The sequence below is a fragment of the Vidua macroura genome, chromosome 3 (genome assembly GCF_024509145.1).
Source record: "Vidua macroura isolate BioBank_ID:100142 chromosome 3, ASM2450914v1, whole genome shotgun sequence".
Lineage (NCBI taxonomy): Eukaryota > Metazoa > Chordata > Aves > Passeriformes > Viduidae > Vidua > Vidua macroura.
Window position 1 is genome coordinate 89,650,750 of NC_071573.1, and position 26,644 is coordinate 89,677,393.

At 36.4% G+C, this 26,644-nt stretch overlaps 1 protein-coding gene across 13 annotated transcripts in view; it reads left to right on the top strand.

The window, feature by feature from the left end:
- KHDRBS2 (KH RNA binding domain containing, signal transduction associated 2) overlaps positions 1-26,644 on the top strand; it is a 356,668-nt gene that overhangs the window by 266,891 nt on the left and 63,133 nt on the right. For all 13 annotated transcript variants that reach the window (XR_008436254.1, XR_008436252.1, XR_008436255.1 and 10 more), the window contains exons 7-8: positions 12,575-12,657; positions 25,730-25,788. Coding sequence is in view for 4 of the 13 variants with exons in the window: in XM_053973490.1 (XP_053829465.1) it covers positions 12,575-12,657; positions 25,730-25,788 (142 nt within the window). In the remaining 9 variants the exon portion in view is untranslated. The remainder of the gene's footprint in view (positions 1-12,574; positions 12,658-25,729; positions 25,789-26,644) is intronic.

Here is a 26,644-nt window from a genome sequence, read left to right on the forward strand (position 1 = left end):
GCCTCTGTGAATCATGAAGATTTTCTTTTCGTGTGGATTCCTGAGTCATTGACTATTGCAATCACAGCTAAGTCAATGTCTTTCATTTCTCCAGTGCATTAACAGAACAAGGACATTGCCAATGAGGAGATAATACTGCCATGGTGGAATAGTGGTCCTATTCTCCAGTCACAACAACCCTGTTCAGAGCTACAGGCTGGGGGGCAGAGTGGCTGCAAAGCTGCCTGGTGGAAAAGGACCCGGGAGTGCTGGTCCACAGCAGCTGGACATGAGCCAGCAGGCAGCATGTGCCCAGGTGCCAGGAAGGTCAGTGGCATCCTGGTTTGTGTCAGGAATAGTGTGGCCAGCAGGATCAAGGAAATGATTGTCCCCCTGTACTCAGCACTGCTGAGGCCACACCTTGAGTGCTGTGTCCAGCTCTGGGCCCCTCACTGCAAGAAAAACATTGAGTTTTTCTTTTCAGTGAGTCATTGAGGTGAGTTCAGGGAAGGGCAACAGAGCTGGTGAAGGGTCTGGATCACAAGTCTGTGAGGAGCAGCTGAGGGATCTTGGGGTGTTTAGCCAGAAGAAAAGGAAGCTCAGGTGGGACATTACTGTTCTCTACAGCTGCCTGAAAGGAGGCTGGAGCCAGGTGCATGCTTGTTTCCCCTCCCAGGCAGCCAGCAACAGGACAAGAGGAAATGGCCTCAAGCTGTGCCAGGGGAGATTCAGGTTGGACATCAGGAAGAAATTATTCACTGAAAGGGTTGTCAAGCATTGGAATGGACTGCCCAGGGGAGCAGTGGAGTCACCATCTCAGGTGGCGTTCAAGGAATAACTGGACGTGGCATTTAGTGCTATGGTTTCATTGATGTCATGTTGTTTAGTCAAAGGTTGAAGTCGGTGATCTTGGAGGTCTTTTCCAACCTCAGTGATTCTATGAAGGTGAGAATAACCTTCTACTGATTTTTTTAGTATTCAAGCAGAGTCTAAGAGCTAGCTGGCATCTTCTCTGATCTGATAGTAAAAAAATGTATCCATATGCTTCTCCTTTTCTACCACAGCAAGTGCTGACATATCCTCTTTGTTATTTACCTGTGAACAGTCTTTCTTTCAGTACTTCTAAAACTGACATAGTGGCCTTTTCAGCTTGCTAAGATCTGATACAAATTTCAAAGAATTCAATTTTAAAATCCCTGTTAATATTGTTGCTCTTTAAAAGAAAGAAGATCTGAGACATAACTAGATTTTTATGTTATCCAGGGCAAGGTATTATCATAGCATAAAAAAGATAAAGATGAATGTGTAGAGTGCTGAAACAATGTTTAAAAGGAAATAGCAACTAAAAAAATTCTTTTCATCCCACTTCACTTCTTTTGCTTTCTGAAATGGAATTGATTATGATATATCACAATCTATATTTCATACAATAAAAGTATCCTCATATAAAAACATAATGAAATAAAAAGAACATTGAAAACTGTAACAATAGAAATAAACAATAAAAAAAACAATGTCAATTAATAGTAGAAGAGTAGTACAAATTGGCTTGATAAGCAGGCTTTAAAATTCAATAGTCAAAAGATATATTTTTATATCTTTCTCTTTTTTATCTTTTTTTATTATTTGCATTATATAATGCAAAAAATTATTTTCAATTCTGAATATGGAACTAAAAGGGTTCTGATCTTAGTAAGAAAATCTAAGGAATAATAGTAAAATTTATTAATTCAAGAAACCAGCAAGAACACAAGATTTCAGGTATATCACTCAAATGTTCACTGCAGTTTATATTGTGCCTCCACATCTATGGCAAAAGAAAAATCTCTTCAAATAATTTTTTTTTCTTTTAGCAGGTAGTCTGCCTGTCACTCTTTATCTAATGTAATTGTTAAAACAGGAACCAGAAATTACATTTGCAGTTACATTGTTGGACACCATGAGTAGATGTCCATGGCCCGGGATGATCTGTACACTCTGGGAATCCAGCCCTCAGCATGCTTGAGAAGGTTGTGGAACCCTGTGGTCTCTCCATCCCAGTGCTTAGAGTAGAAGAGGCATTATTAGATGTGAACTTCTACTTGTATGTGAGAAATGAAAATCAGTACTGTTCTGGTTCGCAGTCCATCAATATTTTTAATCCTTTTTAGTCCTTAATTTGTTGACAGCCTTCACCAGGAAAGGTCAGAATCACTCTCCTGAGAAGAATAGTCTTGGAATGAACAGAGCTGTTGGCCTTTTTTACCTTTTCTTTTCCTTCTTCTTTGTTTTTATTCCCTGGCAAGCATTAAAAGAATTAGCATAGAGTTACTACCATTGTGTTTTCAGTATGGCAGTTTTACCTGTTTCTGTGCCTTTAATGCACTTAAGTCAGTTAATGGATCAATGACCCAGTCAGTTTTCTGAGTTTTCAACCATGAATGATAGGCACGTAAAGACTAAGCTAGACCAAAGCCATTACAAGTGCATGGTAGAAAGAGTGTAGTATTTAATAGGAGAAACTATTAAAATTCCTTTGTCTTTCTTCTTGCTGCAGTCTGAGATCACAACACATCCTTGTTTGCATGAGAGCTAGGCCACACCAGAGCCTTGGAATATGCCATACACAGTAACAGGGTTTTTATTCTCTATTTAATAGGTATTTTGTAACTGTGATCTATATCTGCATCACTTCCATCACCTCAAAAAATATATGCAAATTTGATCTGGTGAACAGAACAAAGGCTTGCAGAGTAAGTTGTATGTGTTGTTGTGAAAGTCATATTCTGAGATCTACACAGACTTTCTGGGAGGATTTTAATGCAGTAAAATTCCATCAGACTTTAAAGATTTAATTCAGGCAGCTCAGCTATCATCACTGATAGACACTTCCTTTACAAGGCTTTCACTTTAGGATACTAGTAGTAATATTTAACATTCTTGATCCAGTATAGTCAAAAACAACCAGTGCAACAATTTCCTGGACCCTATTTGTGAAGGCAAGGATATGTATGAGATTTTTACTAAGATTTGGGGGTGGGTCCTCACTGGTTGCTGCACAGTCTGCTGATCAGTTTATCTCTCTCTCTGTGTCAGGGTTTCAAAGATTCACTGACTTTGAATCTTTATATCTGAGTATTTTTTAAAAGAAAATGAAAGAATATAACACAGACATTGGAGAACACTGAGAACACTGAGTTGTGAGAATGCATCTCACTGGTACAGTGGGATATATTTAGTCATATGGGATGAAGTTAGCAGAGGTGTCTGACACAAAGATCTATTAGGCTGTCAGACAGTCTCCCAAGAGAAATGGTGGAATCCCTACTCCTGGCAATATTTAGCTTTTGATTAGAGAAAGCACTAAAAAATGGGCTGAAAGGAGCAATCACATTTGACAAGCGTTTCTAATAGATGATCTGTTCTTTTCCATTCCCAATTTCTCTAATTGCATGCTCAAACTTCAGGGAATAACAATTTAAAGACTACCTTTAAATATCTCAATAAGTATTAACTACTCTTTACTGTTTTGCTCATTATTATATTCACAAATTAGAAGTCCCATTGCATTCTGCATGTTTTCTTTTAATTATACCTGGCCTTTATGAATAATTCCTTACAAGATTGTGTTAATTGAGTTCACTCTTCTTATATATTTTTAAAATCCAAGAATAAAAGCCTGCAGAAACTTTAATCCTTGCTAAAGTGTATTTACCAGTCGGACAATATCTGTTAGAAAATTAAATATTGCTGTTAAGAAGATGCTGTGAGTAGGTACTTTGGATTTTACTCCTTTACAGTATGCAGGATCAAGAAGAATTTTCAGGAACATTTTTTTTCAAATGTGATTAGCAGAAGTGCAAACATTGCTGCATTCAGTGCAAGCAATACATGAATAATAAGCTTAATCATTGTCATAAGCAGAAAAAACAGTGAGTTCATCTCTTCTGCAACTGATATCAACATTTAGTTTCTTTAGTGACTGATTTTCATAACTTTTAAAAGCTAATTATTTTGTTCATAGTAAATTTCATTGCATCAGCACTTAAAAACTGAGTACAAAGAAAAGTTTAATCAGTACAAATGTGTGTGTGTATATATATATATGGAATATTATTCAGGTTACAGCTTAAAAAATATAATCAAAGGTTATCATGGCAGTGGTGAAATACTGTTTAGCTGGATGGCTTGAACCAATGCTAAATAAGAGGTACCATTTTTATGTCTTGTAAATAATGATGTATGGTCTTTCATAAGGTAAAAAAAATGAATGGAGGGGTTAAAATGTTTATGTATGGACTCAAAAATTATGCAAAATGCATAAATCACATACAGAAGACAATTTAAAATTTATTGTCCAAAATTAGTTTTAGAAATACTTTTCTATAAAAGTAGATTCCAGAAAATATATTATGAACTCAAATTTGGAATTTGATTAATCAGGAGCTATAATTTATGATGAAGGCATGGAGTGTCTTCCATATATAAAGATTATATAGGATATAAAGATTCCAAAATTAGGAATGCCTGAACACTCATCTAGACCAGCTTCAGGATTAACAGACAAATAAATCTTTATTTGCCTTCGGTTTTGATTTGTTAACTGTTATGTATTACTAATTCATGGAATTCTTAATGGTTAAATATATTTAAATAGAGGATAAAAGTGGATCCAAAACAATAGCATTGCAGAAAAAACTAACCTATGTAATTACTTCTTTTCTTTTCTTTTCTTTTCTTTTCTTTTCTTTTCTTTTCTTTTCTTTTCTTTTCTTTTCTTTTCTTTTCTTTTCTTTTCTTTTCTTTTCTTTTCTTTTCTTTTCTTTTCTTTTCTTTTCTTTTCTTTTCTTTTTTCTTTTTTCTTTTCTTTCTTTCCTTGACATAAAAAATACAAGATTATTTTTGAGGAGCTTCTTTTCTTCAATAGTGTATAGCTGTTAATCATCTTGACTCCTACAAATCTTTGGGGAATTCTGTAAATTTGGAGACATGGGCAGCTTATAACATTTGAGGATGTATTTGCTAGAGCACAGTATCTTGCATTTGGCCAAGTTGTATTTAATTAGCCTACTTCCAGCATTAATAATACATTGTAGTGAAACCTGGTGTAAAATTAAATGCTATTTAAGGTCCTGTTAAGCACCTGTGAAAGCATTTCTGCTCCTTACTAGTACCATAGCATTTACTTGGAACATTTAAAAGCTCTGAGATGGACTATCCAGTTTTCAAGGGTTGGAAAATAAAAATTAAAATTTCTTGGAATTCCCAACCATTCAAGGACTGGAAATATAATTTCCTAGATTATTAGAGAGTTTATTTGACATATATGGCATTGTGTCTAGCAAATCAAAGCACAGTGAGATGCTTTAAACCATCAATCAGTTACTAAACTTGGGCAGAAGAGTTGTCACTTTTTAGCAGATACTTGTAATTATTTCTTTATCTCTGATTCACTAAATCTTACTGCTCCATGGACAGAGTCAGCTCCATCTATTTCTTTCTCTCTCCAGCTATGGGAGCATCAGGATGCACGAGAGGTTCACCATCTACTTTGCTGGAAACTTTATAAAGAGGAATATTAGATATGATAGAGATATTAAAACCAATAGTGGGTGTATTGCAGCCCATCATCCCTTGGCAGCCAAAGGCTGCTTTCTACTCCATTCATTTCAGTTCCCAGGAAAAAGAAATCTTTCATTTAAATGACATTTTTGTGATAGAATGTCACCAGTGCAACTTGCTACTGTAATATATTATCATTCAAGTACTATGTAAAGCAGTACACGTCATCAGTAAAAATACCAATTAAAAAAACCTTTCTTCAGGAATCTCAGAGTCATAGACAAATGTAAAAATGCATCTTACTGCAGATACACAAAGATGATAACATTGGATTATTTTTCATCTCCACTTGCTGCTTATTACTAAAATAGGTAATTTTATTGATATTGGAAGGAAGATATTTCTGCAAGACATTTCTGTGGAAAGGGAACGGAGTAAAGGATTGTCACAGTGGTTAGGATGCCGTTCCATAGGGAGAGGCAATATGAAAATCATCACAAGTAAATGGGACAGGAAAGGGTTTCAGAGTCAATGACAGCAAAGTTAGGGGAAAGTGCAAAAAGTTAAATGGCTGTAAGCAGCAGTTAATTGTACAGAGCTTTGACACATGGATTTGAAGTTTTAATCTGGCTTTGTGGGCATAAAGAAAGCAAACAGAAGGATTTGAAGAAGGGTGTTAATCAGATGAATGCTGGAGTATAATTACAGCAGCAAATTGTGCTGTACTCTAGTCTTGCAAATATGAAGGGAGTAAGAAAATCTCTCTTCTATTAGATTTTTGTTGACATTTTCATTCTGTTCTGATTTTCAGTACGCCAAAATGTATGTTAAGTGTTATTCATTAATTTTGCATTTAGTTGAAAAAAACACCAAAAAATAGGAAAGAAAAAAAATTAAGCCTACATTTAGGAGAATACACAGCAATTTTTTGGAAGTGTTTGAGATTCTGTTTTACTGTGCCTGCTTTGGCACTGGATATCTGTTTGCTTTTATGTCCTCTGACCTGTCTTAATCTGGGTAGTACACTTGTTCAGTTTCATTCATTCTTACTGCCCTAATTGTTCCACATGACATTTATTTAAACCATTGAAATATGAGGACATGAATGTTCTCTGCTTTGGATTTGTAAAATCTCCATGGCTGTAATTATATTGAAGCTTTAATTATATTTCTATGAGCATATGTATATTTTTCCTCTCTTTATGTTTTAGCATTCCTTTATGAAGGTGTTTCCCATTGCTGATGTGAAGAAGAGTGATCTTGTTAAGAGGTCGTGTGTGTTTCTACTCTGGTTATCTCAGCACTGTAGACTCCAGTTCATATATTGCATTTATGAAGTCCCTAACACAGAGGTCTGATTTTTCAATTGATTTGTAGTCCCATTTTAATTTCAGCATTAATTTTTTATTATTACTACTAATTGTAATTTTGATGCATATACTGCCACTCTACTTATTTTTCATTTTATCTTCAAAATGCTTGTTAAATCTTCCAGCGCGGGGGACATTATATATATATTTTATATATATATATATATATTTTTATTTTTTTTTTTAATATATATAAAATCTTCAAAAGCCTGATAATATCTAGTTTTTCATTTTTCTGACACTGTTGGTATAGCTGAAGAATCCATGGCCAGCTATAAAAACAGACATATGTACTTATGGAATAACTTAGTCAGAATTTCTAATTATAAACTACAATTTTGGGAATCTTTGCTCAGCAACAGACTAACTTCCTAGGTACTTTAATAAGATTCATCTGCTCTAACTAAAGGTTTTCAACACTGAACAATCCAAATATAAAGTAATTACTATTTTTACTTCTCTTTGTAGTTGGTAGAATAAAATTGCTATTTTTCTATATTATATAAAATAAATACACTGAGATGTGTTCCTCTGCATCTACTTAGAGCTACTCCCCCACATTAGAATCATGGAATCACAGAATGGTTTGTGTTGGAAGGGACCCTAAACATCATGTAGTTCCAAGCTCCCTGCCATGGGCACGGATTCCTTCCACCAGATCAGGTTGCTCAAAGTCCCATCCAAGCAGACCTTGAACATTTGCATTGATGGGGCATCCACAACTTCTCTGGGCAACTCAAGCCTTACCAACTTCTTAATATGCCATTCTCCCTTGACCTGTCACATGTCCTTGTAAAAAGTTCCTCTCCAGCTTTTTTGGGGGCCCCTTTAAGGTACTGGAAGGTTCTCTAAGGTCTTCCCAAACTCTTCTCCAGGAGGTAAAACCTCAGCTCTTTCAGCCTGTCTTCACAGCAGAAGGGCTCCAGCCCTCTGATCATCCTGGTGGCCCCTCTCTGGACTCACTCAAACAGGTCCATGTCCTTCTTATGTTGGGAACCCCAGAATTGGATGCAGTACTCCCGAAAAGGTATTACAAGGATGGAAGGGTGTGGCAGAATCCCCTTTGTCATGCTGCTGGCCACACTGCCTTTGGTGCAGCCCAGGACGTGTGTGGCTTTCTGACTCCAAGCACACATTGCCGGCTTATGTTGAACTTCTCATCAACCACCACCTCCAAATTCATTCCCTTAGGACTGCTCTCAATATGAGCAATAACTTCTTCAAATTGTGAACTAGCTTGCTTACCTTAAGATAAATTATCTAAATCTAACACATCCATCCTGGGCTCCCTTTATAGTAAATGGAAAGGAAGTTTTCCTTTAAAGAAAGAGTAATTCAACTTGTTTTCAAATATGTGTCAATAGTATGAATTATCCTCCAAAAATATTTTATCTCTATCCTGTGAGTCTTATGGGTATCTACTGTTAGGTTAGTGGTAGACGACTGGCTTTTAGCTTTCTAAGCTAGTGTGATGTGGATGTGTGAGAAAGCATGGATGTGGCCCAGTCACAGGAGAAAAGAGAGTGAGACAGCAACATGGAAGCAAGGCAAAGAAAATACTGAAAACTGTTGTCTCGGTTTGGAAAGATAGGTGTCTGCTAAAGAAGGAAGGAGCCTCTCCTGAAGTGGAAAATGTAAACCCCCTCCCTCCAAATTGTTATAATTTTTATAATTTTGAAATTAATGACCTCTCAGGCAAAGATATAGGAGCAGGAATAACAGTTCTTTATTAGGGAAGAAAATTTAAACAAAAATAAAATAAACAATGCAGTAATACAAAATAACACTGACAGTCAGAATACAACCTGACACCCTGTTGGACAGGGTGTTGGTGGCAGTCCAATTGAAATGGTGGCTGCAGTCCTCCTGGAGCATCAGGTGTGGTTCTGTTGAAGCAGTGATCCTGTAGAAGGGTGTAGTCTTCCTCTGAAGGTCCGGTGCTGGTGCAGACAGGTCTGGTCTTCCTCTGGGAATCCAGTGGGAAAGGGCTGCTCCTCTGGGAATCTAGTGGAAAAGGTTGGCTGTGGTCTTCCAAATCTCTGATTATATCCAGGTAGAAATGTCTGCCTTCTTCCTCTGGGCGGAGCTTCTCCCAATGGGACGATGTATTTTTTATCAGTCATCAGAGAGATTCAATGGCCCATTAACAGAAGATATCTCCCTGGAGGGAGGATGGATTGTGGAAAAGATAAAGAAATCTGTCCAATTAACAGAAGATAACTGTCCCACTTCTAACAGATAGGAATAGAATACCCCTATTTCCAACCTAAGACAACTGAGCAAAGGTCCCTTAACTGCTTTTATGTAAGAGTTGAAACTAGAGGTGGATATTGATACCTTCACCTGCTGTGAGGCACAGAACTAAGTTTTGTGTACTGCTGGATGCAGCTAATGAGAAGGGCTGTTCTGGATCTCTGACTGCAGGTATTTTTCATGTTCACATGTTTGCCAACTAAAATACTGAGTTGCATAACTCACTTTATTTTGACTTACTGTTTATATTTTGTTTTTTTCTTTTTTTTAACTCTAGCCATTTTACAGTTTGCTACTTTAGAAAGCGTTGGGCTATTTTCTATAAAAAACAAATCAGTTTCAACTCTTTTACAATGTATTTTATCATGTATTAGGAGGACATACATAAAATATTGTGAGTAGGACAGTTTTCATTAGAAGTATTAGATTTATTTTCCTTCTTGGTTTCACAGAGTTGAAACCTACCATTTTTCAAACCACGAAAATGTGAAAATTCTATTTTCTAAGGCTATCCAGAGAAGAGGTGATTTAAACTTGTTGCATTTGAGTACAGGCTATTACTGTTTGAAACAGGGTCTTAATACTAAGAAGAAAATTCATGTTTAAAGAGATCAGATTGTGTTATATTATGATACCCTTGTAACTAATGATACTTAAAATTTTGTTTGTATTTCTAATATACTTTTCAGCATCTGAAAAGAGAAGAGGATTTGAGTAAATCTAAATAAATAAAATTCTTCTCAATAGTCTCTTGAGTGCTGAATCATATTGGTACTTAACTTTTTCTCAGGTAGTAGAATATAAGCCTTTTTTCAATTATGTCTCTTTTTGCTTCTACACCCCTTCTTCCACTGACTGTAATTTTCATTATCAGTAGTAGAGTAGGGAGCATTTCCTCCTGAAATGAGTCTTGCAAATGCTAATTTCAGATGCTGTTCTGAGATTCTCCTAAGAGTTTTTCCAGTCTTCCCTTTTGTGGAGCGGTAAATACTTAGAAAAGCTCATTTTCTAATCAGTTTTTTTTTCAATTGAGCTCTATTTTAAATTTTTACTTATCAGCTTTTTTGTTATTATTTTTTAACTCTAAACAATATCAAAACTCCTTAAAATCGCTAATAAATATTCTTAGTGCCACTGCAGCTTCAGATGTGTATTTCTGTTCTTTTATCTCGCATCCAAGATGTATCATTGTAGGGCCAGAGCAAATCCTAGTCACTGGAAGACTCACTGTTCTTTCCCTTGCCACAAAGTAAAGAGGTTTTGTTGGGGTTTTTTTTAATGTTTTGTAAAGTTGTTTTATTAAGAAATACCTGAGATAAAGGTAGCCCAGCATTAAAACCTAGCCTAGAAATGGCTATCAGTTTGAATATTTTTAATAGTTGCCCATTGCATATTTCTCAGTTCATTGTAGGCTTTTTCTCCTGAATGGTGGTGGCAGTTACTATGGGACAACAAGACTTCTACACAGGAAAAGTTTGGTTGGTTTGTTTTTATAGAAGCGGTAATAGACCTACAAAGTGCATGAATGCTGACTCTAGTAAAAATTACACTGCATTTAGGGAGGGCATCCTGGGTTCTTGTCTCTGGATTTATACAGAACTGCTTTTGGAGCACCATCCTCATCACACATAGAGCAGAATATGTGAATTTGGACACCCTCAGACTCACAACTTCTGATCTCAACAGGGTCTAAGTGAGAGCTGGGTGCTTCATCTCTCAAAGTGCCTGTTCAAGAAATATTTTCAAACATTAAAGTTGTAGGTTCTGGGTATCTGAAGGTTAAAGAAGAGAAAACTGCTCATTGAGCTTAATGCACTTCAAGGATGTGAAAGGAGCTGTTTTGAGTCTCAGTTCTAGATACCTGAAGGTGTAGTGTCTGGGTAAAATACATTGTATTAAACTTTAAAAACATGCTGGTATGTTACTTACACAAAGACTTCACCTGTAGGATTATAAGATAACTTTCATACATATTGGCACAAATAAAAGAACATTATCCAGAAAATACTTTCTGTTCATTAAAGGGACATTGTGGTTTTTTACTTCATTTTCCAACCATTTCACTTGAACCATTTGCACTGCACTGACCTGTTCTGAGCCTTGAGGGAGACTGTTAAAGTCTGTAACATGAACCCACAGTGGTGTCAAATATTAATAAGTGTTCTCTGCCCTTCTGATGCTGAACGTTGATCCACCTCAGGCATCAAGAAACTGAGAGAGCTAATTTGTAATTGTTGCCTTTCCTGTTCTCTCAGATGGTTGGGTAAGCAGGCTGAAATGTCTGTCCTCTAGCTATTTGACTTTATATAGGCAGTCCCATCACCCTCATCTTCTCAGTAGCAGGATCCCACCCAGTAGCATACTAATCAATGTGACTAACATCTGTCTCCTGGGATGCATTGTTTCTCTCATCCTGTCCCCCGAAGCAAGATTGTGTATTTAGCTATATAATGTTAAATATATCACTGTCATCTGCAGGGATATGTTTTTAGCTGTACTTTTTGCTATGAGATCATACTAATGTAAACAAGTCAAAATGATGCACTGCCACCCAAAATGGAAGATGATGGGGTTTGTGTGGACTTCAGATTCTGGGAGAGGCCATTCCCAGTTAGAAAATGGACACCCCCTTCTGCCCAGAAAGGCTTTGCCTTACTACAGCTGACACAGTGAAATCACCATGCAGAGTCCTGTCCTTCCTTCAGGACTTAGAGCACCACAGGGATGAAACCTCCCACCTGGAATCCACACTTACCCTCACTGCTGGGTAGCCCAGATGAAGAGTCATATTTAATATGCTTGACCTAAGGAAACAACTGAATGCTTCCTCCATAGAATATTATCTTGAATTTAGGAATGCCACTGAAGTCTTATTTAATACCACTGGGGAGTTTAATTAGCAGAAATAATAAAGTACCAAACTAAGTGTACTTTGAGTGATTATGATAGTGTACTAGAGTGATTGTTTATTGGACTGGTGTTATTTTGGAGCTACCTCATGCTGTCCTTTCTCTTCCAACCTGACTAAATTTTGCATAGCTTGTAGGAGGAAAAATTGCCTTTTGCTGTAATTAATATCGAGTCAAAGTTTCATTTCACCTGTAGGCATTTATAGAACCATTTATGTAACAAACTGCTCGGAAATTGTTGGTTTTATTATTCATTCATCAGTATTCCACACAGATACCACTGAAGCGCTGTGGTTTGGACAATGCACCACAGTTTATCAGTGAATAAGCTGAGTTCTTAAATGAGTGACTGATTTCTTTATTCTTGCAATGTACACAATTCGCAATTCTCTTCAGTCAGCTGCGTGTTTCACATTATCGTGGCCAAACATGACATGCACATGATGCAATTTATTTTTACAGCTTGATAACATGCTTTGATTTATCACTCTTCTAAGCTGTGGTGTTCTGTTTTTCCCGTAGGGATACGATGATGGATATGGGGGTGAATATGATGATCCAAGCTATGAGGCATATGATAACAGTTACGCCACCCAAACACAAAGGTAAGCATTTGTGCTTTTACATCATTTCTCCAAAGTACACTTTTTTATCTTAGTTTTTCACGTAAATTTCCTAGTTTATTTTCCACATTAAAATTTACAAAATCTCTGAGTACTTTAGAAGTAAAAAGTAATTATGACAGCCCGAATTTATATACAGAGATGAAGTAAAAATGTAAACAGCTATGCTTTTAAAGTTGGTGCAAATTAAGTGCATTTTTTTAAACAAGCGATTACATATTTTTCTTATTTGATCTTATTTGTCCCCTTTTTTTATCCTTTACTGATGATAAGTTGTGGAGGGTATCTCATACTTATGGCTTTTACAATGTTTTGAGAAAAACCAGAAGGAAATTAAAAAAATATTTGTGATGGTAACCTGTTTCTGGTTGGCATCCACCATCAAGGTAAACTATAGAAGGAAATTACATGCCAGAAGTAAGGCTGAAACTATCTGTTTTCAACCAGTTATTTTCTAAGCAACTCTCAGAATTTATAAGTTTGGAAAATTATTTTTGTCCTTGTGATGTGGAATAATAAGAAAAGGCTACATTAACATCTTATATTGATTTGTGTGAATAAGATCAGGCAACAAAAATTACCCCTTTTTTATATACATACACCTCACACCTCCATTAATTTGACAGTCAGTGCATGTTTATTAAATATGAAATGGCATCTTTTTCACATTTAAGCTAAAGGAAAACAGGGTCTTTCAACCAGTTATTCAGAAAGTGGTCTGATGCATTACTGAAAGTACTTGTCAGGTTGTGGAAAGGCAAATGAAATTTTAGCAAGAAAAGACACAGATTTAACTAAGTTAGTGTGTTTCTCACTGAGCAAGAAAGTGATGTATACATACTGAGTTCTATACTCTGAAGGCCAGAGTACCTTAAACTTGCTTTTTGTTTAGCCATCTTTTTCACTGAATGCTTTGCTGATGTAAATGCCTTTCAGAATTACATTCAGCTCCAGAACTGCTGTAGTGAGTGATAATTCAGTGGATAAAAAATACTTTATTAGTATTTCTATATCCAGTGAACTGTATTTAAAAGGACTTGTCACACCTAAATGTGAACCCCATCAAGTATACTTTAACACTTTCAAGTAATTATACTTTACTAGCTGCACCCGTCATGTCATTGTGTAGGTAGGTATTCTTGTTGTCAAATGTACTTCAAGTTTTTTTAAAACAATTCAGTTCCTTTTTTTGCTACAAGAGTGAATTGTCACAGTTGTGAATTGCTTCTAATGTAAAAACAATAATTAGTTGGAAATATTTTGATATGACATTGCTTTATAACATCTGAATTAACCTGTAATTTCATTGCAAGTTGATGTCCCAGGCAACTAAATGACAAATATATCAACTTTATGAGGAGTGTATTATAATGCAGCTAGAACTAGTAGTGATAATTTGGTACAAGAGAGAAAATTTATAGTCACATAATTTAGTCAATTAAACAGCTATTAAGTTTAGTCATCAGATATATTTTCTACTAATTGGAGCTACCTCCACGATACCTAATCTGTTTAAAATCTGCAACAAAAATATTTCCTTTTGAAATATATGACAAGACATGTGGTCATACTAACCCATGTTGAGTGGCACTTAATGCCTCAAGTAGCCTATTGATTTCAAAGAGAGCACTTTCAGAGCTACATGCTTCTTGTTTCAAAGATTTAAAGAACAAATGGACCATTAAATACACAATTTGTATTTCTGCACCTTATTGGCCATTTAGCTTCATAGAAATGCCTGCTTATTGAACAAAAAATAAAAATAATACAATACAATGAAAATAGTGTGCCCAAAATATTTGGTTAGATGTGTATTTCAAAATATTTTCTCCAAGTCTCAGATCTTGCTTATTAGTATAGTCCAGTCATATGAGTCATACCATGTGCACACCTAACAAAGAAGGTAAGTAGTACTGCTGCAAAGTACTTACTCATCCAGTGTGTCATTTAAGGGAAAGAAATTAACAAAAACTTGCCAACAATGTCTGTGCTCAGGCAGGAAATTATCATTGCTTCCCTCTGCAGGGATTGACTGAAATTCTAAAGCATGAGATGAGAAGCAATTGTAGTTAGTGGCTTAATGCAGAGTACCAAGGTTTCTGTTCATGTTAAGGGCAGAGTTTCCCATTGTTTTGTATGGCTTATTAGGGACTCGGTGTGGAAATTCTTAGAGTGGCACATACTTTTGTCTGACCGTCTGTCTTGCTGTGCATGTTGGCCAAGCCTTATTCTCTTCATTGCTTCAAAAAGAACATGTTGGAGTGGGTGGTCTGAGCTCATGCTGACTTTGGTGTGCTTTAGAGCAGAGCTCATAGTAAGTCATGCCTTGATCCCCTGCTGACGCCATGCATGGAGTGAAGATAGAGTTTGGGCAGCCTGCCACCACACCCCTGTTACCCCTGCCTTTGTCTTCCATATCCTGTACCTACTTCCCATTTGCCAGAGTCTTTCTGCCCATATACATTTTGTTTAGGGGGCCTTAGTCCTTTGTTGTCCAAGAGGTCTGATTTAGAATTTTGCAAACTAAGCTCTGCCAACAGCAGAGAAAACAAGCACAGTATCAATATGCACGGTGCTGCAACATAAGATTATGGTTTAGTATTAGGAGCACCACAATTACCAATCCCCAAGACCATTCAGATCCTGTACTTCAGTGCACAATTATCTAAAAATCTGTACTAAAAGTCAAGGATGGTGTTGCAGGTCCAACAATACACTTGGTATAGGTCCTTCTCTAATGGACTTCTCTAATGAACTTCTCCAGACAGAAAGCTGTCTGTCCTTCATGACAGCAGTCTGATTTTTAGGCTGAAACTAGGGGGATGGGGTCACCTGTGGAAGAGGTCATGACAGAGTCTCAGAATCAGGCTGGAATGAAACCCACAGTAAGTCTGCCTGTCTGAACAAGCTGAGTCTCAAGCACACTTTGAAATGGAGCAAAGAAGCAACTTGAAGAAAGAGAAAAGTGGGACTCTCACTATGGTAAGTGCCACCTGTACCTTATTAAGATGGGGAGGCTTATTTTAGAAATAAGAGAATTATGGTTATGACACTCTATATTGCATGGAGGTATGTCTTGCTTTAAATAGCAGAAGATGTATTTGTAAAGCCATTTTCCCTCCTTATGTTCCTGTCCCATGACAACCCAGAACACAAAATCGAACGTCAGGACAGATTTAAATGAACTGTCTGTCCTTCCCAACTGAGTCTGTAAGCATTATTTGCAGGATTCTGTGAAAGACTACTCATTTTCTGAGGACATTTAGAAACTCTACTCATTTTAGAAATTTTTTCATACAGATGTCAAAATACAGTTTTTAAGGTAAATACAATGAATGCAAAAAGAATAAGGAAACAACCATATCAGTGGGCATGAAAAGACACCAGATCTGATACACTTCCCATGGGCAATAATGCACTATAATTTGAATTTCTCAATGACTTTGCTTTCCTCTCCCTTCCCCTCCCTTCCATATAATGTGAAGATGGATCTCATTGATAAGAATATCTGCCTGTCCAGATACACCAAGAGATATTCAGTAGTTGTTAAGTTCATACTTAACATACTATTACATACTTAACATACTATTCTCTTTGTACTTGAAAGGAAGGCAGACGACACTAAAAACCTTTCTGCCAACTAGATTTACCTCCCAAACCTCTAGTCTGGCAACTTTATTTAAAAAAATACAGACACAATATACAAAATGGTAGAAGTGTTAATTTCCAACTCAGCTGTTACACAGAAAATGTAGGCGAATCCTATTAGCTTTCAAAATGTAATGCAGTTTTTGATTTTCTTACCAGGAGCTTTTAAGTGTGTTGATCTATCACCACTGTCCAGGACTCATGGGCTGAGATCACTAGATCACCAGAAGAAAAGGATGCCAAGTTTTATGAGGAGATGTAGAAGATCAGCCTCTTTGGTTACTCAGAGGTTGTTTGGGATCAGACTGTCCCACATGCAAAGTGTGGCCAGACTTTCAGCCAAGACCAACAGAATAATTTGGTGAAAATGGATCATTTGCTGATGAATCATGATGGCCAACAGAGCCATCTTCAGCTCTGCTACCGCATCTGCAGTCATCTCCACTGGCCTTTGTGTCTCTACCAGCACCAACAGTTTCATTTCAAAGATAACATGTCTCACAGCCAAAAGAGATACCAAGGAAGCCTGGGACTGACTGTCCGGTCATGGGATGAACCGGGAAGGGTATATTCTCTTTAATTCACTTGTGTCCAACTTCTCCAGCCATACATAGTGTAAACAGTGGTGTAAACAGGACGAGCAAAGGGGGCCAAGGATTATCTGATGAATCTTAAAATTTGAGTTTGGTATTATTTCCCTGTTCCACAATGCCTGGCATGAGCAGTCATCCATCAATCCATTCTGGTTTTTGTGAACAGGTAGATGGTATATTGGCAATGGCTTTCAGGTCTGGTTGCCTGGCTTTTTATTCTGCCTTTTTTCTGTATAGCTTTTGTTAAAAACATAGTTCAGCAGCAAAATGAGTTGTTGATGTGTGCTGTCTAAAGAAAGAAGGGCTGATGACTCCCACCTTAGGCTGTAAATAGACTTGTAAATATCAGGAAACCCATAACTTACTGACAAGAAGAATAAATAATTCAGTGATAAAAGACAGATGAAAATAGTGCACAACGTTGCTGTTACAGATTCCATCCCACAGCAGTACAAGCCTTGTGATGGCATGTTGTCATCCTTGCTGTGAGTGCAAGACGACATAGGTAAAAAGCATTTCTCATGCCTGTCTGCACCCAATCTCACTAATAATGATAACAGTAACCCAATTTTAGGACCTTAAAGCAATTCTTGGCAAAATATTTACTGTTAATCTTGCAAATAAGTTATGTAATGCTTTAGGCAGCAGTCCTCTGGGCAGACATTTCATGCTGGTATGCCGATCATTTTGGCCAAAGAACTTCTTTTTGGTCTGTCAAACTCACACTTCAAGCCCATCCTGCATCTGCTGAGGAAATAAACAAACTTCTATTTCTGACTGGAATTGCATTTTATAGGCCATGTCATCTCTGAATTTCCCCTCTAAGATGTTAATGACAGTACATAATCTAAGCTTCAACATAAAGAAAGATGGCACTAATACATCTGGAATAAATTCTAAGTAGTTCTTGCAAGATTTGAAGACTGACAAACATTGTGTTAGATTATTGCTAAAGTGGAATTATCTTAGAGGACTGAAGAAGAAAAAAAGGTGCAGTAACAGAGAAATTCAAGTTGACTGATACCTTTCACCACACAGAATTGTGTTTAATTCAAAAGGTACAATAATACCTAAAGCTGCACTGTTATGTGCAAAGTCCAATTGGGCATCTGTTTCTCAATACTAGGAACAGAAGTAAAAGAACAAAAATGCTGCCTGTGTCCACTATGCTGCTATGGAGAATAGATACTATGACCATATCAATGTAGTTCTATTCCAGTAACTGTTTTTAGCAAAACCTATCCATTCAGCCTCTAATAGGTGCTACATTCTTCTAATTACTCATACCCACAGATCAAGAGCGTATTCAGCCACTGAAGTTGAATATATGACATGTTACTGACTTTGAAAAGAAACTGTTTTCCCTGGTTTCTATTGCAAAGTTCATGTTATCTACTGTAAAGCTTGTGTTTATAGCTTCTTTTTTCTGCAGTGTGAGCTGCTAGTAGAGGAGCTTTAGGAATCACTTATTTCTGATCTGATATGCAGGAGTACAACATGGACCACAGTTCAGTCTGTGTCACTTATGTGGCTTACAGTACAATCACATCAGTGCACAGCCATGCTTCAAAATGACTTAGGAAGAATATTTTATCTAGTTGTATCTGAAAGAATTATTTGCATCAGCAGGATATATTTGCCTGAGCTCCAGTTCATCCTGGCTATCCTTGCTTGACCTCCAGATATCAAGGTACTGCATGTACATCTGTTTGCAAAGATGAGTTTCTCAAAGCCGTGGTGCAAGTAAAATAACAAACTAGTACACTTGTAAAGACAGCAGTATAAGGTTCAGCTGGGTGTACATGTTCCTTGGTGAATTCTTTTTAGAAGACCCACTGTTTTCAGGTACTTGCTCTGTGAAAAATTCCAGCAGATTAGTTGCGAACTATCCATAGTTAAATGAAAGAATTTTGTCCTTAGTTTAAAAACAATGGGTAGACAAGAATGGGAATAATCATTAATTGAATTAGTAGATTATCACATAGTTAAATGTTTTAGTGGTATAAGCAGAGGTTTGCACACTTCTATCTCACTATCAAAATATTACTACGTAGTAAAATACATAGACACATGAATATAGTAGAGGCTGTAATAGGTGTAATAGTTACATTGTTTCTTTTCAAACTTAGATATTCATTATTATTTTCTCTACTACCCACTCTTTCACTTTTTAAGCACTGTGCATTGTATTTATATTTTGTCATATTTCATTTTGGCTATGTGCTTATATCCGCCTCTCCATAAATAAAGATTTCCCTGTATTTTATTTCCAATCTGTTGAAATCAATCAGGGCAAGAAGCCTAGAATATGACATTTTATGTATCTTCACAGCAATCTACATATGGCATTCATCATCAGAAACTGTTTTCAAATGCCACTTCTCATTTATTTGATTCAATGAGCAAAGTTGAGTCAAATTTCACTACTCTGAACTAGAGAAAAGTTTTTCCTCTAAAACTGTAGGATTCCTAAAATGCTGCATCATTCCCTTTGCAAATACTGTGTCTGCAGACATTTGGTATTATATGCTGAAATAGTTAGTCATAATTCTGCATCTATAGAAAATGACAGTGGAATGTAGAATAAATAGAAATTAAATGGCAGATTGGTTTCTATTTCATATTTTGCAAAAAGTTCAGAAACCGAAGTCATCTTGCAATTATGTTGGCTCTCCAATCCTATGCTTGTATAACTTTACTGCCTTCATTGTTTATAATAGTTTAAAATTCATATTTTCAGTAGCACAAAATCAAACATACAAAAATGCTGGAGACAGCTGAATCTAGTTTAACTTCAGGTATGTTGTAAGGTACTAAATAAATCCAGGAGTATGGTAATGGAGATATTATCCTCTGTTAGAAATATTGGATACAATCAAAATTGAGCTTGCAGAAAAAGGGAGACTTTATCCACTAAAATGCTCGCCATATTATTCCATTAGTTCTAAAGAAGTATTGAGTAAAGGATTATATTTGTCATTTAAGACTGAATCCTGTAAGTTCCTATATTCAAAAGGTTTGTCATCTTCCCTATAGATACAATGCTCTATTAAGTAAAAATGTTCCAGTAAGTTTCAGATTCCTAGAAGGATTCTTTCATTATTCACAGATTTCCACTATGAGATATTATTTTGTAAGAATTTCATTTATTGTAATTCATGTGAATGCAGATCTTGCTCACCTCTCTTCCAGGCAGAAGTATACTGCTTTGGGTAAACAGCCTTTCTTTCACACAACTGTGTGTTAAATCCTGCTGGCTTCCTCCCTCATGTAGGAGGGAGAAGGTTTACAAACACAGTTTTACATAAAACATCTGCAGTAACATTAGGCTGCTAGCTCAGGAACTGAATATTTGATTGTACCAGTTACTGATGTTGGAAGTTGGAAATGCTGAAGATTACTGAACAGAAGTTGTGTAGGGAAAGAAGGAGATAATTTTAGACCAAGAGTACACAGGATCCATTTGAGGATGTGAAAAAGAGATTTGTCTAAAGTATTGAATCCCACCTCTAAAATATTAAATCCCACTTCTAGGGGTCCTGGTGAGCTATCTTGGGCATTAGCTTGACTCAAGAATCTTGTCTAAAGGTAACCCTGACTGGGATATATCTCTAAGGAGTGATAAAGGTTCATTTATCTGTACCCATGTATAGATGCTGATTGCAAACTGTCAAAGGCTGGGAATCCCTCCTCAGAGAGTTCCAATCCCAAACCACAATATTGGTTCACTCTCACATTGTTGATCTCTACAACACAAAGATGGAAGTTTCTCAAATTATTTTTACTTCTTCAAAGGCTAGTGTACAAGTTTTTAGCCTATTTCATTATGAGTCTGAACTGTGGAACTTCACTGGCATCAGCTGAATTTCTAGTTTAATCAATTCATGTATTTCACAAAAGAAGCCTAATTATTATGTAATGGCAGAGTTATAGTTCCAGTGATTTATCAAAAGCCTCTAAATTGGCCAGCTTCTTCCCAAACATTTCCCAATAAAATACTTTTATACTAACTCTATCAGTTAAAAACTACCATTAGGAAAGAAAAAAAATGTTTTTACAGGAAAATACAATCTGCTAAATCTAAATTAACAGGTTTTACTCAAAGACTTTCCATTTCTTATGATCTTTTAGGCTAGACTACAGAACACACTTCTGTACAGATTCACTCATTAGTGATGTTTAAAGAAGATGAACTCTTTCTTGTACCTTTCTGCTTTGGCTTTAGAGAGCTCCTTGTATGTCTGCACCCATACTTGAGAATAAAAGCTTAGGTGCATCCTTCCCCCCCAAAAAAACTGAAGAACAAAAGGAGAGAAAGGAAGAACAAAACAAAAAAACCCACACACGACCAAAGAGCACAATGGAACAAGAAGTACTTATATTCTTCAGTTCTTGCAATGTACTGCTGCCTTGTATTAGTGCAGCTGTAAGAGCAGCCAGGGAGCCAGATGGTAATGTTGATAGCCCAGGGGCTCTTGCCAGCAGCTTCCTGCAGGTGCAGGAGAAGATTGGTCAAAGGCTAATGCAGTCTATTCATTAATGTCATGTTTTCCTGTACCTAACCCCAGTGACCTCTGAGTGGTGAACATCACACTTCCCTTGGGTAGCTTGTTGACCCAAGAGTCAGGCTTTTGTGGCTTCAATCTTAACACTTTTGTTTGTGGTTCTCAGCCTCAAGCACTTCAAAGCACTATTCTCTACAGGCTTTTGAGCAAGCTGTGTGGCTTCCCATGGGTGTTGACACAGTCAAACTGGAATTCATTTTTTTGCACTAATATGAATTTGAAAAAGTCACAGTTAACAAGAGGTTAAAAGTCTTTGTTGGCTTTAAAGGTTGCCATTTAGATACATTTTGTATTTGAGCCTTCATCATATCATAGAAGCCCTAGATAATGCAGTTTGGAAGGCACTACAGGACCCTTACCTCTCAAAAAAAAAGCATCTTGTGCTGGTTTGGGTTTGGATTTTTTTTGGAAACTGATCCAGCTTTATCAGCATGAAGAGAGAGAACAGATCATAGTGCATGGAAACTTTGATTTCAGATCTTTAAAATGAACATGTTCAAAAATATTAACCAAATTGAAAAGTTAAAAACAATAAGCATAAATAGGAAAAGATTATGAATATTTCCAATATATGTAATCTCCATGGCCACAGAATAGGAATTAGTACAGGGTCATATATCTGTGTTGTAAATATTTCTTACAGAGAAAAATAACATCAGAGTTTCTCATACACAAACCAAATTAAACTACTTCTAAGATACGTACCCCTGTGTATATAAATTTTTCCATGAGTGCTACCTGTATAAGGTTCCTAAAGTGTAAGTCATAGTACATCAAGACCTCTATGTTTCAGAAATATGGTGTTAAAGTATAGTGCAAGTAAAAGCTGAAAAGTTGGTAATGAGTTAATCCTGTCTGCTTTATAAAATGCATTGCATCCTGCTTTCAGGTGGGTGCATGTACTTTAAGTAAATTGTACTTCATGTTGCTTGAAAGTAATGAATGCTAATGATAGATAATGGTGTTTTGTTTCCAATTAGCACTGCCAAGAGAGTCAGTGGTTTCTAGAGCTCATGATCACTATATTTTCCAGGAACAGTCTGAGAACTATAAAATTATATAAACAAATGTTATTTATGCTGAATGCATTTGCTGATTGCTTCCTTCTCACTTGGCCATAATGCAAATGGAACTACATCTCTCTGTAGTTCAGTAATTTTAAAAAAAGAACTTTATGTTTGTAAAGCCATAATCTATCACATATTTTTTTATAAATATCTCCCATTGTTTACTTTGCTGTAAAACAGAGGAAAATGTCTACAACTAAATGCATATGATAGATTATAGTGACTATTCAGAGAGCTTTAAAATAAAGCAGATGAATGGATAAGCAGTCTGGCCCACAAAATATGAGTTTAAGTCTGGTGTTTCATAGTAAGAAATAAGTTTTATTCACTTACATATTCTTCAAAACACTTTTCAATGTGAGTTGACAAGGAATTTGAAATGCCATTTTGGCTCAAATCTACAAAAAGGTGTTATATTCAGGGGAATAAAGTTGGAGGACTAAGATGACAATCATGTGTTGTGCTATGAATTATGTGTTTTCAGGAATGTGTTAAGTATTGTGCTCACAGACATCGAATACGCACTGTGTAACAAATTACTTCCTTTTTATAGTTGTAATACAGATTGTTTCTTATTTTATGATTGTGTGTTAACTTAGCATTCTGTTGATAGTCTATTCCAGTTCAGAATGTTCACTGCAGGATTTTTATCTCACATCCTTATTATCTCTATTTCTCAAATAAAAACATACAACACCAATAATGTAGCAATGAATCTTTTACCTGTTCTTGCAAGTCTTGTGTTCTGCTGGATGTTATGTTGATGGGTAATAGCTCAAGGCCCTCATCAGTGATCACTGAAAGCAAGACTGCTGTTGATAAGTTACTGGCCTTTGGATTGGCCTCCTTTTAAAGCTAACCTTTGGAGGCAGCTGCTTTGGTTTGCAAAAACCTATCAGGAAGAAGTATTAGCATGTTATCTGCTGGCAGAAGACAGTAGTTCTTGTGTTTCTTTTCTTTTACCACCACTCACTAGTCCAACACCCTCCTCTACCCAGGAAAGCAGGCATTATGCCAAAATGCAGCTTCTAAAATTAGGTTTTCATACAGCTGTCTGCCAGAGCTGGGTGGTATGTCATGTGTCTGTTCTGAACAGTGCAAGTCATTTCTTACATCTAAGCCATGAGCTCTGTAGCTATGACTGGATAAATGATTTAACCTTGATGCTGCAGTGCATTACTTCACCTTACATAATCCTGTAATTTCTTTTAATTGGCTACTGAAATGATTGTGAAATAGTACAGAATGAATATTGTGTTCTACAAATAAAAGATGTATTCTTCCTCTTTGTTTTTTGCACCATTTCGGTAGGCGTGTTTGTCTATTTAGAAAATTAATTTTCAAGCAGCTGGATGGTTTCCATTATCTGGGAAGTCTTGACAGTGATTGTGCCCTACAGAGCTCAGTTGGCATTGGGAAAAGTCTTCACTGAAGTGTTTATTTCATTCATGTCATATTTATGTCTATTTTCTGCAACTGCTTTAGCAAATAAATTTCATCTCTCTGAGATACTGGTGTCATTGTAATTCACTCATATTAATGACTTCTGACTAAACTACTGAATTAATGCACAATGGTTATAGTTACATTTTCAGTTAAAAAAAAAAACAAAAAACACCCAACAAACCAAATCCATGGATATTTGTAGCCAAAAACTCTGAGAGCTATCCCTAGCCATTCTGAGGATGACATGACCCAAGTAAAAACAGATTGACTGTCAGTTATCAGATACATGCAGTCAGTGTTCTCAAGTGAGATAGAGAACATGAATCATTGCCCGAAATTATTCCAGTAATAGTTACGGATAGCTATTAAGTTCTAGAAATTAAAAATCTGATTACAGGCAGTTTGTGAACAAAATTAAAATTAGGTTAAGAAAATAATTGTTATAGATTGCTTGTTTATCTCTATTGCACTTCTGAAATATTTCTACTTGCACTCCACTGTCAAATAAGCTTCTCTCTCAAGTGTAAACTAATATTTTTGAAACAATAATCCAATATTGAAAATGGCCTGAGCAATAATGTTATGATTATAGCAATATTGAGCTTCTTGCCTGCTTCTGTTCGTTTTGCAAGAGTCTGTCTCACACAGTGTCCAGGGAAGAAGAAGCAGAAGTAACAACAACTAAAAACTATCAACACAGAAAGTGTTAGATTTTCTGTTTGGTTCACTGCAGATTGAAGAAATACAATCTAGTGGACTTCATGGAGTTTGCAGATTTTTCTGGGCAGAGACTGATTCTTGTATGCTTACCTGTTACCTGAGAATAGAAGTAGCCTGATCTTGAATTTGGTGCCAGGTACCAAAAACACAATGCAAACTATAAATAATAACAGCAGTGAAGCAAAAATGTGAATAATTCCCTTTCCATTTAATTATGCTGCATTTTTCTGGATGCCACTCCACGTAATAGCTGGGGATTGCTGATTATCAGGATGTAACTATTATCTGAAATATTTTGATAACATGTTAATATGGCTATACATAATTTTTGAAAACAGTGAAAAAGTGAGTTTGAGACTGTTAAGTGTGATTTTGCACTCATAGACCCTAATTTTTATTTCAATTGTTTGTTTTATTGATCACTGTATAAAACTTTCCATGGGTGTCCAATAGCTACATAAGGAAAAAGGCTGTGGAGAATCAAATTTCTCTCTACAGGCAGTGGGAGCATGCTTCCTCTTCAGGATCAAAGCTGGAAACCTGTCAGTGTTTTTGGTAAAGTTAAGTAGTTTATAGGTTCCACACCATACAATACAGTCAACTTTGTGAAAACAAACCATGCTGAATTTGGTAACACATAAATGTTTAGAATTACAGGTAAATGAGGATGACACCCTTTTTGTTGGTTTAACAAACAAAAATACAGTGGTCATTTTTCAGACCTCATTTTTGCAGATAGAATTTCTCTCAGTCTTTGTCACGTCTCCAGGTTTACATATTTAGAATCAAATTTGGTTTTTATGCTGAGTAGATAAGAAATGTTATGTACTGTACAATAGCTTTTATTGTCGCTGATAACATTTTCTTTCATATCTTTAAATATTCCCTATGCCTGAAACTAGTTGGACTAGGCTATGATGTCAGTGTTAAAATGGCTTTTATTTTGTGAGCTGTGTTTTTGTTTTGAGTTGGTCACCCATGATAATAGTGACATGGCTATCTGAATCTGTTACAGTGTGCCTGAATATTATGACTATGGTCACGGAACAAGTGAAGAGGCTTATGACAGCTACGGTAAGGTCTCTTCTATCTTCTGCAAATGTGTGAAATCAAATGAAAATATCTGTCACTGGCAATTCAGAAATTACTTCCATACACTTTTCTTTATTTCTCTCATTTTACAAAGACCAAACAAAATAGATTTGTGTAACTTCAGGGTGAGTTTTGACATAGGACCAGAAAACTGGGCTGATGAATTTCAATCAAAATTACAAAGCCAGTTACTCACAGTCACAGGTCAGTTTAACAGCAACACGAAAGTTTCTATTGGTGTTTGAATATCTTTCCCAGTGTTAAATTTCAGTCTGCTTGATCTGCCAACAGTACTGTGCATCTTCTGTTGACATGTGCATCATTTCAACTACCAAGGTTTGTGAGATTTAGGAATATATACTTAATCAAAGTGGAAAGAAGGAGAGGGTGCTTATCACCATGGGAACCCCTCCTCCACCAAGATAAAGGAGCATCTCATGCCACACTAGGCAGTATGAGTAGAGGGAGGGCTGTAGTCTTTGCACTTGCCCACCAAGTCTGTGTCTGAGCTGGAACAGTTCCACTTCATGGGTATGGGGGACATGAAAGGAAGAGAAGTGTAGCTCCCATGAGTACAAACCATTTTCCAGATCTGTTTTTTGCTATTAGTGATATATTTCAATAAGTGGAGTCTAGACCATGTTTTCCTATTAATAATTATCAGTACATTGTATCAGGTGGCACAGTGAATCTCACTCAGAGATTTTCACTGAAATAACAAGTCAGCTTAAAAAGTAACCCTAATATTCAGCAGAGCTTTCATGCCTGATTTCCTGCTTCTGAAGTATCCTAAGTCTACATAGTGACTTCCACAGCATTGTGAAAATGAGAGCTGCTG